Genomic DNA, 16,424 nt, shown 5'->3' on the forward strand with positions numbered 1-16,424 from the left:
CTCCAGCCGGTCTCAAAGCAGAACAGAGAAATGATATGAACACATCACGACTGCAGTTCAGATATACTGACTGGACTGAGGAAGTGAACTAACCGTATGTTTAACTGAAGAAGGGTCTATTTGGAAATGTTTTCAGCTTAAGGAGCCCACTGGAGTCTGTTGTTGGACTTTATAGGGAAGAGGGATTCAGTATTGGAATTGTGCTTCAGTATTTTGTAAAAACAATCCATTTGTTGAAGGGAGAGCTAAGCATGATGAAACGTTACATGTAACAAGGGACATTTCTCATCTTCTGTGACTGTCCCTTCGTGCCACCATTTTGGAAAGAGGCGCTGAAAACGACCTCTACCAGAATCCTCATGACCGTGTCAGTGAAAGAATCAAGTACGTAGAGTTTGGGATAGCAGCAATGTGATTTACTGCAGCAGCCAATTTCACTGTACTGGAAGAGCCCACATAGACCCACGGTGTGCAGAAGTATTTGTACTACTGCGTATTACTCTGTGTGTGTGTGTGTGGTTGGGTGTTAGCATAAAAACTTTTGTGACTGCACAAGGAACTGTGCGATGACTGTAAGTTTGAAAGGCATTAGTCAGACAGATAAATATGCAACATCTTTAAGAGAAATATTAGCTATCAGTACATGTCCGAGTGCCAGGACATTTACGTTTATGTGGTTGTTTGTTGATGTCTTTACTTCTTTCTCTTGCCTTGTTATCTGTCTCTCTTTTAGAGCATTGCGTCCAAATTAAAAACAAGATAATATTTTTTACTACTTTTTTTGGTCAATTTTTATGTCACTGTTAAAATAAAAACCTAAATGACAAAAAAAAACAGCCATTGAATTTTTAAGCTTTTTGTCTTCTTCACAATAAGAAATCACATCATCTGAGCAATTTACAAAACAATTTTTTTTTATTTTCAGTATGAAGTGCTTCAAAACAAACATCAGGAATTGTTTTGTCAAAAGGTCAACGATGGAGGAGAGGCGGGGATCCTCTGCAGGGTAGTGGACCTCCTATCACCTGTGAAATATTACGTATCAGTTAATCTCACACAATGTGATTAAAGACGTGGGGGGAAAAACAGGAAGTCTCACCCTCCAGCTGCCCCGATTCTCGTCTACTGTATCAACATCAGCTGGGAAAACAGACAGGTCTTTCCCCTCCGCAACCTATCACCCGTCTCAGCCACAATAACACTTGTAACACGCTTTAATTAAAACTGTAAGTTTCTTCTTGGTCGCAGCTAAAGTCTGTGGTGATGTGGGCTTTGTAAAGACACGACAGACCACCTGTATGTTGAGAGGATGGGTTCCAGTCCAGCAGCATCTCAGAGTCTGATCAGGCCTGCGACGCAAGCCTCTCAATGATTCTCCTGTATTCTTCCACAACCACCTGATAACTCTTCTCCAGCTCCTCGTGCTGCGTCTGAGTGTCCATCTGACCCATGTGGGACACCAGCTCCTCCGGCCGCAGGCACTTCCTCATCTTTGCCAGCTCCCTCTGGTTCTTCTGCACGACATTAACAACAACATGTGGTGAGAAACGTTTAATACCTACACCTTTGGGCTGCCATGCTGTGTCTGTCTTGTGCATATTCTCCTTTGCAATGATTTCATTAGCGAGATCTTTCATTCATGTTTGTGGCTCAATAAAAAGGGAAACTCACGATCCTTCATTAATGGCTTTGGTTAATGAGTCATGTTATTGACTGTGTCACTTCTTAATAAACAGGAGTAAACAGTGCTTTGGGCGAGGAGTATTTAAAGCTGCAGATTAACAAACATTTGATGCTCAACTGTGTGGCACAAGGATAATGTGTGTGGGACAGACTAAAAATAAACTGCGCTCATGTTAATTATAATGAAGGAACATGTCACCCGGTGTAACAGTGTGACTCTCTGATGTGTTCTGAAGAAGAAGAAGAAATTGTCGTCGTCAGGAAGAGAAACAAAGATTATCCCGAGCCTCATCCTCTAATAAAGTTATTTTGGTCAACATGGTGTGTGTATGAAGGGATCTTTGTGAAGGTTAAGCCAAACAGATAATTAAAGCAAAGAATCTATGCCAACACACGGCCACAGATCATGCAGTGTACCTGACAAACCAAATGTTATTACTAATCTTTAAAAGCAATAATAGCTCTCATTAACAATTAATGAAGACATTATTTACAATTCATATACCCTTAATAATGTATGTCATCTCAGACTGTGTGGTGTAAACATTTGCAGTGAAATTAGACTGTTGAAACGTTTTACATCAGGACAGGCAAAAGTACACAAATCTGCTGCTTCAAAAATCCTGAAAACATGTGCATGCAGCTATGGCCGCTGGGGAATTTGGGGGTGGGGGGGCGTTAAGAGCAGAAATGTATAATCCCCCCTCATATTCACAGAGCAGCGGCTTCTGCCATCCAGCTAACTACATGCTATATGTCCTCAGGGAAGGAAAACCGCTCTGCATCTGGCCACCAGATCTTTTCTTGCCACTCTCCCAAGAAATTCCTACATCCTGTTTCACAATATCTTTTCTTTGTCAGATTCTGTCTTTTTTTTTTTTTTTTTGCTGGTATGCAAAGTGAGCAACTCAAACATAAAATGTCACAAGCAAAGAGGACGTAAGTTGTTGTTGTTATATGTGTGCGCACAGATCTATTCAGGTGAAACAGACTCAGAGTGACTAATGATATTCAGTTCCAGTCTGTTAAACTTAATCTCTGAAACTCAAATAAAACTTGCAGAGAAAAACATGAGAAAACAAAAACAATTTTAGCAAACTGTACTGTCTTGCTGATGGAGAGTTCAAAAAGTGCGGCAATCGGAGAAGCCACAGAAGTATGAATACTAGCGGGTTTTCGACGAAGTGCTTCAAACACGCACTTTGAGGAAAATTATTTCTTCCAAAGAAATGCAAATCCCGACTAATGACACGTGTCTGAATAGGAAAAAGCTCCAACAGAAGCAAAATCACAGACGCCTGGTGCGCCCTATTGTGGCTGTAACAATACGGCACTAGTAATCTATCAATTTTCACAGGATTGAAGATCAATTTTTCTGCTGTATTAAAAGGTAACATAATAAACAGTGACAATACGGAGCTGTAAGCCGATCAAGAGTATGCCATGCATGGGCCACTTTGCTTCCTACACTGAACAAGCTGTAATGTTATGCTAACAAAAGGTAGAAGACTGCACACTGGATTCTTGTTTGACAGCAACATGAGACAAGCTGACAGACTCATTTCTGAATAAATCAGGAATTCGTCTACTCACAATGTCATTCTGCCTGCACTTTTTTTTTTTCCAGCCCTGTCTGCATTTTTCTCTGGAGCTGTGATGATTAAAATCTCACCCTGTAGGGTCCAAATAGCCTCTTCTTCACCTCCAGACGGTACTCTCTCGCTTTGTCTTCATCACTCATGTCTGTTGCTCTCAGACGCAGGATTTCGTACACTCGCCGCGCGTGTTTCTGCAAAAAAACAAACAAAAACTTATTTCAAGTGGGTTTTTTTTAAAAATGTTGTTATATTCAAATGTACAAACGCCAGTCTGCCTCATCAAGAACTGGAAGCACTTTACTGCATAGGATGTTAGCTAGGCTATGCAGGGCTTATGATAAATCAGGCCACTACATGTTTATGTCACAGATTCCTCACTTTGTTAACCAGCTACAGGAGCCAACATGAATCAAACAGCATTCAAGGCAAAGCAGTGAAGTGTGTTGATAAACATGTAATTCTGAAACTTATGCAACAATTTGGAGCGTTGAAAAAAACTGTGGAGAAGGGGGACAAGTTGGAACAAGAGACAAGTTCACTTGGAAATAGTCCTAATTTTATATGGTGAAATGAGAACTTTGATAAATTCCTCCCCTAAAAGTATCTTTCAAAATAAGTACTAACTAGATTCAAAATAAATTGCAGTATTAGCAATATTGTGATGATGACCGCCATTTCTAATTCTGGAAAATCCATGTTACAGTACAGCACTTCACTGACTTAACGCAGTTATAGTTGAGTGAAATCAGCAAAGAGGGCATCCACCTGCCACAGACCTCATAAATATAGAAAAAAATCAAGTTTTTATTTTGTAGCCCCAAACATGCTGTGAAGCTAAACGACAGGGTTGAAGTCTTGTACGGCACCTTGTTAATTTTCAACTTGTCTTGGGCCTCTTTGACCATTTCATCTGAGAAGCCGAGGTGCAGCTTGTCTGCAGCGAAGGATGGCAGGCCTTGACAGAGCTTGACCAGCACGTAGTCTCTCAGCTTCACGTAGTTCTCAGAGGGATCTTCAGCTGATAACAAACACCAACATACAATTCAAATGAATTAACAGGGTTGACCTTGTTGTTTTCAAATCCTTTGCAATTAACCTGAAACACACTGGTTTGGTTCGATACAAGCGACTGTTAATATTGTGGTCAGTGAGTTTACTCGTGTGGAGAACTTCTGGGTCTATTAAAAAAAAAAAGAGAGGCAAAAACAGGAATATTTTATGCCTTTGCAAGAGGTAACCTACAAACAAGAAAGAAGAAACAGACAAAGTGGTAGCAGGAACATTCTGCCTTGAAAAGAAGTCCTCTCTCAAAGGAAAAAAAAAAAGCTAGGGTGCCTCTTTAGTATTCATCCTCTGTCTCCTTACAAAGCAACTATTTCAGTCCAACTAGTTTCAATAGAGCCTCAGCACATTTGGGCATACAAGCCAGCCCACCAAATTAACTCACCCCCTGGTTCCACCAAGAAAGTTCACTCAAACTGTTTGTGGGTGACCGTGGGATCTCAGATAAAAAGGTTACTGCACACCTTTTCCCCACAGTAACTGCTGTGAACAGAAAAAAAAAACAAACAAAAAATCCAATTCTCTCACCTGTGATGTCTTGCACTTTGGGCAGGCTGCAGTAAAACCTGTGCACTGCCTCCAGAAGCTGAGCTCCATGCCCCTCTCCTTGGAACGGAGGCAGGATCAACATTTGGCTGCTCAGTTAAAAGGGCAGACGTACATGCAAACATAGAGCCGATGAGGAAACAGGTTTGTTCAGGATTAATCACAAAACACGTTCATGCGGTATCTAACGAATAATTCTGAGCACAGTAGAACTTCTTTGATTCAAAGCAGGAAATAATAGATCGTTATCCCCATCCATCAATGCAGCAAATCAAATCTTATCTATAAAGTTGTTTTCAGATACAAATCACCCTGGTTTGGTAATGAAACAAAATCTGCTTGAATGGTTGGCTATATAAGCCAGTAATTTGGGCTCTTTGGGAAGAGGATAAAGAAATGTATAATTTTCCACTCCTTTTTCATACAAAAGAATGGGAAGGCACGTGCTGCCCCAGCAATTACCTTACACGTGGTCGGGTTTTGTCTGGGTACACATAGTAATTATAAACTGTCATGTAGCCAACAGTTGCGTAGAGAGTCTCCCCATCTTTATTGTACTTTTCAAATCTGCAGATAAAACACAAAGGCAAACAGGTCAATTACAGGCACACTCCCATGCAGTGTCCATTTTAGCCTCTCTGTTCTCGTGCCCACCCCCCCCACCCCCCGACGTCAGCATGTTAGAGCAGCCAGGCCCCGATTGGTACACCTGCTACAACCTGAATACATTATGCACTTAATTGGAGTACTGCAACTTAGAGGAAGAGAAGGGGTTGGAGGAGGGACTGAGCTCCTCAAAATCACTTCAGTCCATTTTCCCCATTGTCAGTATTAATAGTTGCCAGGGTAAAGAAAACACTGGCAGAGGCTCTTTTTACTGTTAAGACATTGTTCAGTGTTTCAAAAGACAACAGTATTCAATTCAGCTCTTGCCCCTGAAAAATTTGAAAAGGGCTTTTGGCACAAAGGAAGCTCTTGCCTGATCAACAATTCTCCTATGGGGGAAATATAATCAAACTGGCCTGGTAATTGGTCACAAGCGCCACAAAGGGGGGCTTTGTTTTTCAATGACACAATAAAGGCTTCTGGGGTAGGAGGGGGCCTGGGGTGGGGTGTATGATGTCAATTAAGGAGGGCACTCACACAAGAAAGAAGTCCCAACGATCGTCGTCTGCGTCGATGAAACTGGCGGTCTCTATGAACCACATGAGGAAGGTCTGCAGGCGCTCGTGGTACTCTTGGAATCCCGGACAGGTAATATCAGCCTGGGGGTGAACACGGTAAAAACAGATGCCTGACATGGTTTCAAGATAAATCTCACCCCTGCCAACAAAATTTATGAGTAACAACAACTCTAAAAAGTCAACGGTAAGTGATGTGTGTACCTTGTGAATCTGGTATGTGAGCTCTCCAGCCTCCTCGCTGTGGACTGTGTACGTGTGAAGCAGGGTGCCAAAGGGCTTAAAATTGGCCTCCTTCTCCAGCAGTGAGATGAAGTCATCAGTGTTGCAGGTGAACCCGGCAGGCACAATTTCCCGAATCTTCCCTTCAACGTCATCGGGCTGGATGACACAACATGTATGAATTTAGCAAGGCAACAAACAGATGAGGACAACAAAAGACATTCCAGTATATATCTGTGAGTCTTATTTCCATAAACGAAGGAACCAAAGTGATACATTATTTGTAACTGTACAACAATGATTGCTACACAGATAGAACATATACCCATACATCATAAAATTCAGAATAGGATAAAAATGAAGGAAAAATATCTTTATACATAAAAACATATAAATGGATAAACCCAGGAAATAATCTTGTGCATTTCTTAAATTTGCATCTGGGTGAGTGTAAAGAGCAGCAACATGATCATGATGATAATATGATCAGCAGTTTCACATTAAAAGTACAACATCTGCCAAACACCGTCAATCAACTTTGGCTGTGCCTGATCACCAAGCGTCACTGCTGTAAACACTCGTCCTGTCGGCTCCTGAACAGTGCGGAAATTTCTAATAAATCTAAATTGTGCAAATATATTTTTTGTTTCACACACAGATTAGAAGTTCATAGAAATGTTGGTAAGCTACCAAAAAAACAAACAAACAAAAAAAACTTCCTATATAGTCAAACTGGAAGCATACATGTTTTGTTCCACTGAAAAGAAAACCATTAGGCAATTAAAACTGTCAGCTGAGCAGAGACCACCGCAGCAACCTCCCCCTCCCCGGGTGAAAAGACCACTTAAATCAGTACATTTACTACTTATGTTAACCATGAATATGTGATGAAGTTGCCACAATAAATGCATTTCTGCTCCTCACTGGGAAATAAAATCTTATGAATTGATCTCAACTTAACAGACCTTTGGGCATCCATAATAGAGGCCTCTCCTCTAATCCTGCCAAGTGAACCCAATCAAATGAATTTGCCCCTGCATTTCCAAAGAGCCTCAGAGACAAAAGAGTCCTACCCTTGGACTTTTTACTCAGTGCAACCTGTGGTTAGTTCAGCTGTAATGTTTGCATTGTATCCATTTCCACAAGGATTGACATGAGAACACTTTGCTAAGCAGCCCTTTCACACCATTTACATGTGTGATGGGCATTATTTCAGCAAAGAGACCCTTGCTGCTCAGCATTGAAAACTGGGAAATGAAGAAGGTCTGAGCAACATGCACTACAAAAGGCTAATGCAACACACTGCTAATTCCCCCCCCTTTCAGACATCAGCTAATATCTAACTGGAAGTAATGCACCTGCAGCTGAATGCCTCTTAACCATTGTAATTGTTCAGCCACATTTCTAAGGAACAAGGACTATACTTAAAAGGCCATGGACAAACAAGTCTCTTTATCCTGGGCACTCTCCTACATACTAGACACTAAATTGCACAGCCATCCAGAATAGATGTCTTAGTTTGGCATGAATATAACTTAATAATGTTCCTTTAGAGCATTTTGTTAATGTCTTTGATTTCTAACAATAAGCACAAAGGGAGTACAAACTATCTAATTTGTTGTGTTGGTGTTATTTCATCTCTTTAATCCCCTCCCAACACCATACTTCATTTAAAAAAACAGCATTTTTAATTATTTCTTACATATCTGCTTGTTGTTTTTTTTTTTAAATTAAAGCACATTAACACATCCACATTGATTATGAACGTAACAGAAATAATTACACATAACTACCACGCGCATTCACCAGTTTCCTGCCCACGTGCACAAAAGATCTGGCACTAAAAATCAGCATTTTTGAGACAAGTCCAGCAGTGGCGTGTTGTTGGCTGATTTAAAAGGGGAGAAGGTGATTTTTGATGAGAGTCTCGTATCAACGTGGCAGCTGCATAAACTCCATCTCTGCCTCCCCTCGCCTCTCACCAGCTGCACCGCACCCCGACCGTCCACACACACTCAGAGACAAACACTCTTCAGATGCAGCCTGAACTCTGCTGCTCCCCTCACTCTCTACCTCTACACCAGCTGCACTCAAACCCTTAACAAGGTGAACACTCAGGGGTCAGCGCTGAACACTAAGTAGTGGCACACACAGACACCAAGCCAGCCATCGTGTTTCGGGTCTGAGTATCAGCTTCAAACTATGTTCCCAAAAAAAGTCTAATGGCTCTAACATTTTTAAACACAGTGAATTAGTGAGTAACCAGAGATGAAAGTGATGTGGTGCTCCCTGTTGGAAGGACCTGTCGCTGTCGTGTGGGGCTATTTATAATGTGAGCGCATCCACGGAAACACCAAATCCTGATGAGTTTAGAAGTAGTACCACTGCTCCCACTACCACCAGTTGAAGGCTGCATTGTCCAGAAAGGGAGCCCCTGCTGTTTCCAGACAGGACAGATGTCCCCAGAGTTGAATCATCTGACCTCAATAGGGGCCCTGGCTAATTCATGTATTCGATTTAACGTGTTTGCTGCATTGAAAGCATCAGGAAATATTCAAAGCTGCCAGGGGCCTTTTGTGAAGTCTCAGAGAAGGAGCTACCAGGACAAGCATTTCGCTTTACTGTCCCTTTTTGTCCAAATACTGGCTGTTGATATGTAAATTCTTACGTCTGGCAAATTCCAGTTCCAGTTACATACTGAGCAGTGCTACTCTCAGAAAACATAAAACCTATTTGTCAGGTCATTAACCGAGTAATGAATGAATCAATCATTACATAAAAAGGGTTGTCTGATATTAAAAAGCTGAAACCCACTGAAGATCAGTTCACAGATATTCAACCACAACGATTTTCATTGTTGATGACTTGAGCAACAATTCACTCTTGGAAAATATGAACAAGACATCCAACCGTGTCACATTACTCCTCCTGCTGATTCAATCACACAAACACTCTAAAAAGAAAAATCGAAGCCTCATGTTAGACCCCACGTACAAAACCTTTTAAAACCCTTCTCTTCCGACAGGGAGGAGAAGGATTAGTGTACTGGCATGGGGGGGGGTCCTTGGTGGGCTGAGATTTAGTCTAACAAAACAGGAGATCTCTCACAGGAATAATGTCACCACCCAGAGAGACTCTGAGTTACGTCACTTAGTGAAGAAACAACATTACGTTACCAAAAACTGCCCACAAAACCATAAACGCCGATCTAAACCATTTAAGGAATATTTCATTGCATTTAAGGAGCAACAACTCAGTGGAGCTGCCCTAAAGCATGTGACTGTCAAAGTTACAATGTGAGTCAGTAAACTTCAGATTATTATGGGCATCTATTGTTGTCCTTTAATGCTTAATTAAGCAGATGGATGAATTAGTGTTGAGTTTTTCCCCCCAAATTTTTCCTGTCCCATTTTTACTTTGTTGCTGCCTGTTGTTATTATAATACAAATTATATGTGACAGTGGGTATCCAAACTGACATGTATATAAATGTATTATATATTATATTGCAATAAAATCCAATAGCACCAAAAACTACAGCCTCCAAAATGCAGCGGTGCTAAACACACAGCAGGACAGAGAGTTTCTGTTGGGAGAAACGTGAAGCTTAAGTCATAGTGTGTAGCTGTCTATGTAAGCTCAGTGAGGATTATGACTTGCACTTGGTGCCAAAGTGAGATTTTAAGTCCTCAGTGATGCTGAGGGAACATCTTGCCTATGGATGACTTTTATGCTCAGTCATGACACTATCTACTACCTCTTGCCAATTCACCTACCTATTTACCTGTGTAATGTTCTGGGTATTTTAAAAGTATTCTACCAACTTTCCCCATCCAGTCTTTTGTTCTCCCCGGCCCAACAAACTGTGTTGCAGGCATCAAATTGGGTATACAAATGAGTGTACATCTACATAAAGTTTCCGTTTGAAAATTGAATATCTCGTTCTTCTAGTCTTTTTTTCTACCATTGCCTTTACAATTACAGTACATTACAACAATACAGAAAGATGGCTGACAGAAGTACAGTAAGTAGCGATCTTGCTACAACACAACTAGTCACAAGTATGGGTGCTAAAACTGCAAAATGGAAGGAATAAAGAAATGCGTGTCCTACCTCCACACAATCAAATGCCTCAGTGACTTTTGAGGAATATTTCACTTTGAAGAGGGTGCTCAGGTTTCCAGCAGTGTAGAAGAGCTGTATCTGAAGACCTTTGTATCCAAAAGCAACCTCACTGCAGATAAAGTGATTGAAATCATTAAAAATCCCAGCAAGGACACATAATGGATGTATTACCAATACACCTGGAGTGGATTATCAATGCTTACTGTAGATCAGGCCATTTAAGCCGGTGCGCTGCATTGTTTCTTTCGCTACCACATCATTGGCAGTTACGGCAAAATAGATTTCATCATTATGCAACTGTGTGATTTTGCATTACTAGCAATTACGCTTGCTGAAATAATTAATGCCTCAATTACTGAGTTCCCTTTGAGCTGATTGCAGCAAGTGCAAAAATAACCAATCTAGTTTTGACTAATTCGGAAATGCAATTTAGAGCATAACGACACACTACTGTAAGCCTACACACAGGCACAGGTGTCACTGCCAATAATGTAGTCTTGCTTCAACAAGGTTCAACAGCAATGCCTCCTCATGCATCACATTAGGGTAATAATGAGGTTAAAATAACATGCAAGGAAGAGCTTTGTTCATGTTCACGTTTTAACCTTTGTATGTCTGACTATGTAAAGTTCCTTGCATCCTCCAAAAAGCTAACTATGAAACAAACTTAGTACTGGCATGTACTCAATATTCGAGACCTTACAAACTGGAGTGAGAGAATAGAGTGTCTGAATAAATCAGGAAATGACTGAAAACATGAGTGAAAACAGAGCATCTGTAGTGTTGGCAGGCTTCCTTTGGACCATATTTATGAGTAAATACTCAATGGGATCATCAGTTACAGGGAAAGGCAGGTGCTTAAAGCTCAGAGAGTCTGGTTTGTAGCCATGGGGCAACTGAGTGCCAAACCCCAGCTTCACCAAACCAGCCCACGTCTGTTCTGGCAAGGCTCAACAAGCATTTATGTGAGACGGGCATGATTTTGAGTCAGCTGTAGAAAAGATGATTGACAAAAAGAAGAGAACAAAAAGCCCTTCAGCTATTCCTTTCCATGCACATTGTGCATCAACACAGCAATGGCCTTTTTGAAAATCACCAATGCATCAATTCAACATTTTGGGAAACATATTTTTTTCCAGGCATGAAGTTAGAAGATCAATGTCAAGCTCAAGCCTCAGTGTTTAATACATAAATGACGTTAGGGCATAGTTAGTCTAGCTTAGCATAAAGACTGGTAGCAGAAGCAATCAGCTAGCCTGACTCAGTTCAAAGACATAAAATGCATCAACCATCACCTAAAAAAAACCTAAATAATTACTGTGTAAATGTATCTTGTTGGTTTAAACAGAAATGTAAAAATGAGAAGGGAGTTACACAGTATACAATAGCTGAACCTATGGACTCGGTTCAGTATCTTACCAATACCTCTCATACCTAACCATTTTGTTCAGGACTTTTGGAATTTGTCAGTCTGGTTCAAAATTACAAAATTACATTTGTGAGACCTCTGTTGGACCCACATTGGAAGCACCCACCCTACCAAGAAACATCCTCAACTTTGAGATTATCTCTTACTATTATCTGTCATTCTTAAATTAGATTAAATCAATGGGAGACATTACTTTAATATGTCAGCTACAGAAGTGTTAGTAGGTATATTTTATGATTTTGGACACACTTGGGGTAACTGTTTCCAGACTGTACGTTTAGCTATGCTGAAGACATCCTAACTGGAGCACATCTCACTCTCAGAAGGAGAACAAATAAGCTTATTTCTCAAAATACTGTACTCGTCCATGAGCAAAACATATCATCGATGGTCACAAAAGTAACGACCACAAAAAAATACTCACTCGTCCCCAAAAAGCTGGTGGCTGTACTCAGGGTGGAATGTTGTGCCATCATCATCAACATCCTCTGGGAAACGAACTGAGAGGAAAAGACAACCAGTTTCAAACAATTTAACTGATAGTTTTGAAGCCAGTTCCACTGCACATATGCATAATTATTATCATATTTCTTTACAAGACATATACAGTAAGGTAAAAATAAACATACCCAGTTTCAAGGATATAGCTTCGTTGGTGTCACACTTGTATTCAGCCAGTTTTTTCTCCATAGTATTTACGCCTGAGGAACACACAAACCAAACACTGAAATTGTTGAGTATTTGTCATTTTTTATTTTTTAAAAGACCAGCACCCCAAATTTTGGCTAGCTGGACTTCAGTCTGAAAGAATCAGACAAGATCGGAAAATATAACTGTATTTAGATCCTGACATAAATTAAAACACAGTGATAATGACACAGTTGACACTTAATGACAAGTGTTTTGGCAGCCCAGTCCTAAACACTTTGGTATTGGAAATTAGTTAAACAACAGTGTAGACTGATTTTAACAGCAGTGGAAATTAATGGCTACTAGAGAATATGGAGATACTCCCACGCTTGGTGATATCAACAACTGCTTCTATCATCAGAAACATGCAGGAGGAAAACACAAGCAGCCTATACTGACCAATAACACCAACTTGTAGTTACACTAGTCTGGCGTGATTTAACTTTGAAGTGCACAGCAACACTGCAGGCATATAATGAAACTCCACAACAACCCGATGGTTAAAAATATATATCGTGAGTTCTGCAAATTTAGCAACTCAACAAGCCTTTAAAACCAGTGTGCCATACGCTCAGGTGAAAATAATACTCAAGTTGGACTATAAAATGTGTTAAAATGTAAGTTAAAATCAGATCTTTAGATCAGCTGAGGTAATTAACATCAGCTGTTAGCATAGATAAGTTACATTGTGTTATGAGGGGAAAAAGCACCAAAAGCAGACACGAGCACGCGAGCACACAGCTGTACATTTGCTACATAAACACAGAAAACGTACTGTACGTTATGACAGTCTGTGTCGGACTCTATGACAGCTTGATAGCATGCTACTAACGTTAGCAGGGAGGCCCCCACTGCTGCCTGTGCAATGTAACATTAGCTTAGCGCGCTGTGTTTTGAACAGGCTACAGGCCAATTTACAACTCCATCAGAATAAAAAACAGGCCCGGCGTCCATTTGTCAGTGACCACACATTAAAACGACGACAGCATAATGAAAGCACGAAGACGCTTAGCCACTTACCCGCCATTTCTGCACACTGTTGTGTAGAGCTGCGTTGTCCCAAAAGACCCGCGGAATCAGGACAACTTCCGGGTCCGTGTGGAAACAGGATGTAGTTTTTTCAACGGCTTCCGTAAACTTCGACATAACGTCTCTGAAAACAACGTATTAACTACGTAATGTGAATTTAAAAACGACACTTTTGCGCAAATAATTACTGTATATATAAGAGATTAGTTCAACCCAACTCAATTTAAATTATTTATTATATGCTGCAATTAACGATAATTTTCATATTGGATTGATATCAGTTTTTTCAAGTTGCTTAATCGAGGAGCTCAGGTAATTGTTGTCGTCTATAAGAAACAATGTCCATCAAATTTTCCCAAATGTTGTCTTCTAGAGATAGAGTTAGACTGGGAAACCATCCAGGCTGATATATCCGCCGTTAATTTCTTGTTCCAAGTTGTCTTTATGTAAGTCTATAAGTAGTAAGAAACTGCAGTACAGAGATGCCACAAACTATATTTGAGGTCATTCAGAAATTGTCATCGATACATCCTTCAGAGAGAACTGTACTGTAAACGTCTTGCTTGGTCAAAGTTATTTAGGAAAAAAAAACAAAACAAAAAACAGTTAAGATCCTTAGGATCCTTATCCAAAAAATGTTTTTGTTTATGTCATTAAAAACAATAGTCTAACTCCACTGACAGATTATTTCTCAGAAGCATACAACTTCGCATACAACAACCAGACACCAACTGCACACAAATCCATACAAAAGCATTATTATTTTAAAATGTATAAAATATTATATGTAAAATCTCTCTAACCACCATGTTTTGTTTGTTTATGTCATGTGATTACATGAAACAGTATAACAGCTGATATGTCATTATCTGAGTTTTAAAATTCTCATATAGCTGTCTATTAGACCAAAAAATCCATTATTAGTTGTACTAGGGCATTATGTCTAGGCAACAACTTAGACTCAACATTTGTGCTCATGAAAAGAAAAGTCATTACTGAAAAAGTATAGTTCAGAAACAGTTAAGTTTGGTGTCTAAAACACAGAATTATAAATGTGAATGTCATTTTGTTATTTGTCGTTTTATTATTTAGTCTTGTCAGCAGCACATGCAGCACAGTATGGCTACAAATCAGGTTTTACTGAGCCAAAGATCTGTTGTGTTTAACTGAAGTGCTTATTTACAAATTTTCCTTCCTCATACCATGAATACCAAAAAAAAAAAAAAAAAAAAAAAAATCAAGTGAAATGAAAATATTAGGAGGGGAACTCACGTCACATGACCATCTTATTATTGTTACATAAATGTACATAGTGGATAAAATTTCATCTCATTCGGACAAGTTAGCAAAGTGGGGAAAGTGCAATTCTAAACATCCCTCTGAGCTCAGATAATGTTGTGTTATCATCCCAGCCTCAGCTATTCTGTCCTGCAGGTGCACCAATGAATGACCTACCCAGTCATGTTTAAGCCACTGTAATTTTACCTCTACTACTGTCAGCACTAGATTATCCCTTTCCTGAACAATACCATAGCTTTTACAGTCCTTAGGCAACAAATTGTGTCTGCATGGAGGCAATACATGCTGCTTGATCTCTGAACTTCAAGCTACAGTCGTTTAGACTTTTTTTCCTTCAAATGCCAGGACTGAGAATATTTGACAGTAGAGGAGAGAGATACGCTGTTGTTAAGCAGTTCTGGTGCAGTCAAACCTCCGGTGGGAATTTTCTACAAAATTCGGGAGTGTTGGTCTGAAGTGGTCCAATCAGTGTTGTGAACGTGTTACATGTAGGTAAGAGTCGTAGCTCAGGTGGTCATTTGGTCATTTATCATATGGTTGATGGCTTGATCCCTGGAAACTCCTGGAGCAAGACATCAAATTGATCTCCGTGTGTGCAGGGAAAAATTGTTGCTGTTTTGGACAACAGTTTCTGTCAGATGAATGTTAAATTGTGCAATGAGAGGAATGACACAGAAGAGAAAAGAAGATTTTCACAAGCTCTGCCGGGTAGTGAGATATTGTAGCCTAATTTTTCCGAGGTTGGATCTCTTGGTGTCTTTCTGGCTTCACATTTGAATGATTGAGTTCACTTAACTTAAACTTAAACAGCACATGCTTGGTATCCTTGCATGCTTTGCACACTCTGTATCCTGTTTGCTGCTGTAATACTGTAATTTCCCAGTTATGGGACTAATAAAGGATTATCTTATCTTATCTTATCTTTTCTAATCCTTTCAGTCCCGCTTGATTTCATGACACCAGAAATGTCGTGCTATCTTCTGTGACTGAATCTATTGCACTTTCTGTGACTGCTTCACAATAACAGCCACCTTGTGTGAGCAGTAACTTAAAATATTTCTGGTGTGGTGTGAGGAGAGTGAGGCTCACATGCTGTACAGTTTACTGTGAATCCTCTGTGCATGCGAGGGCAATTTCAGTCCTGCGGGGAATGTTGGACCTCGCCACTAAAAATGAAACGTACAGTATAGGGTTATTTACATGGCGTTAGTACATTGAATGGCTGTCACAAGAAAAAAAAATGCTGATTTTCAATAGTATTAAAAACAGGGTTTGAATTTATGAAAATCCAACAGGTTATATTTTAATATTTTTTCCCTGACTCGTGGGTTTTCAACTTCATTTCTGCTCTCAACAGGACAACAAAATGACAAGGAACAGAAACCAAAAATCACCTGCACCACATTTTAAGCGCTGACACAAATATTTTGGTTGTATTGTCAAACTGTAGCCTGTCTGAGGGTATTAATAACACACTGAAACAATTTTTCCTTTACATCACAGAACAGAATATCTTTAGGATTTGAACTGTTGGTGGGACTTGACAAGCAGCTGGTAGATG

The 16,424-nt window shown here is 40.0% G+C and overlaps 1 protein-coding gene across 1 annotated transcript; it reads right to left on the reverse strand.

Moving 5' to 3' along the window:
- Positions 1-896: 896 nt before the first annotated feature.
- hat1 (histone acetyltransferase 1) lies at positions 897-13,695 on the reverse strand. The gene is made up of 11 exons (XM_046404627.1): positions 13,556-13,695; positions 12,475-12,546; positions 12,270-12,345; positions 10,405-10,525; positions 6,275-6,451; positions 6,033-6,154; positions 5,352-5,456; positions 4,872-4,978; positions 4,148-4,299; positions 3,356-3,472; positions 897-1,514 (listed from the first exon to the last, which is right to left on the reverse strand). Exons 1-11 carry the CDS (start codon positions 13,560-13,562, stop codon positions 1,344-1,346), a joined length of 1,227 nt encoding a protein of 408 aa, XP_046260583.1. The 5' UTR covers positions 13,563-13,695; the 3' UTR covers positions 897-1,343.
- Positions 13,696-16,424: the final 2,729 nt, after the last annotated feature.

The sequence above is a fragment of the Scatophagus argus genome, chromosome 11 (genome assembly GCF_020382885.2).
Source record: "Scatophagus argus isolate fScaArg1 chromosome 11, fScaArg1.pri, whole genome shotgun sequence".
NCBI classification, from domain to species: domain Eukaryota; kingdom Metazoa; phylum Chordata; class Actinopteri; family Scatophagidae; genus Scatophagus; species Scatophagus argus.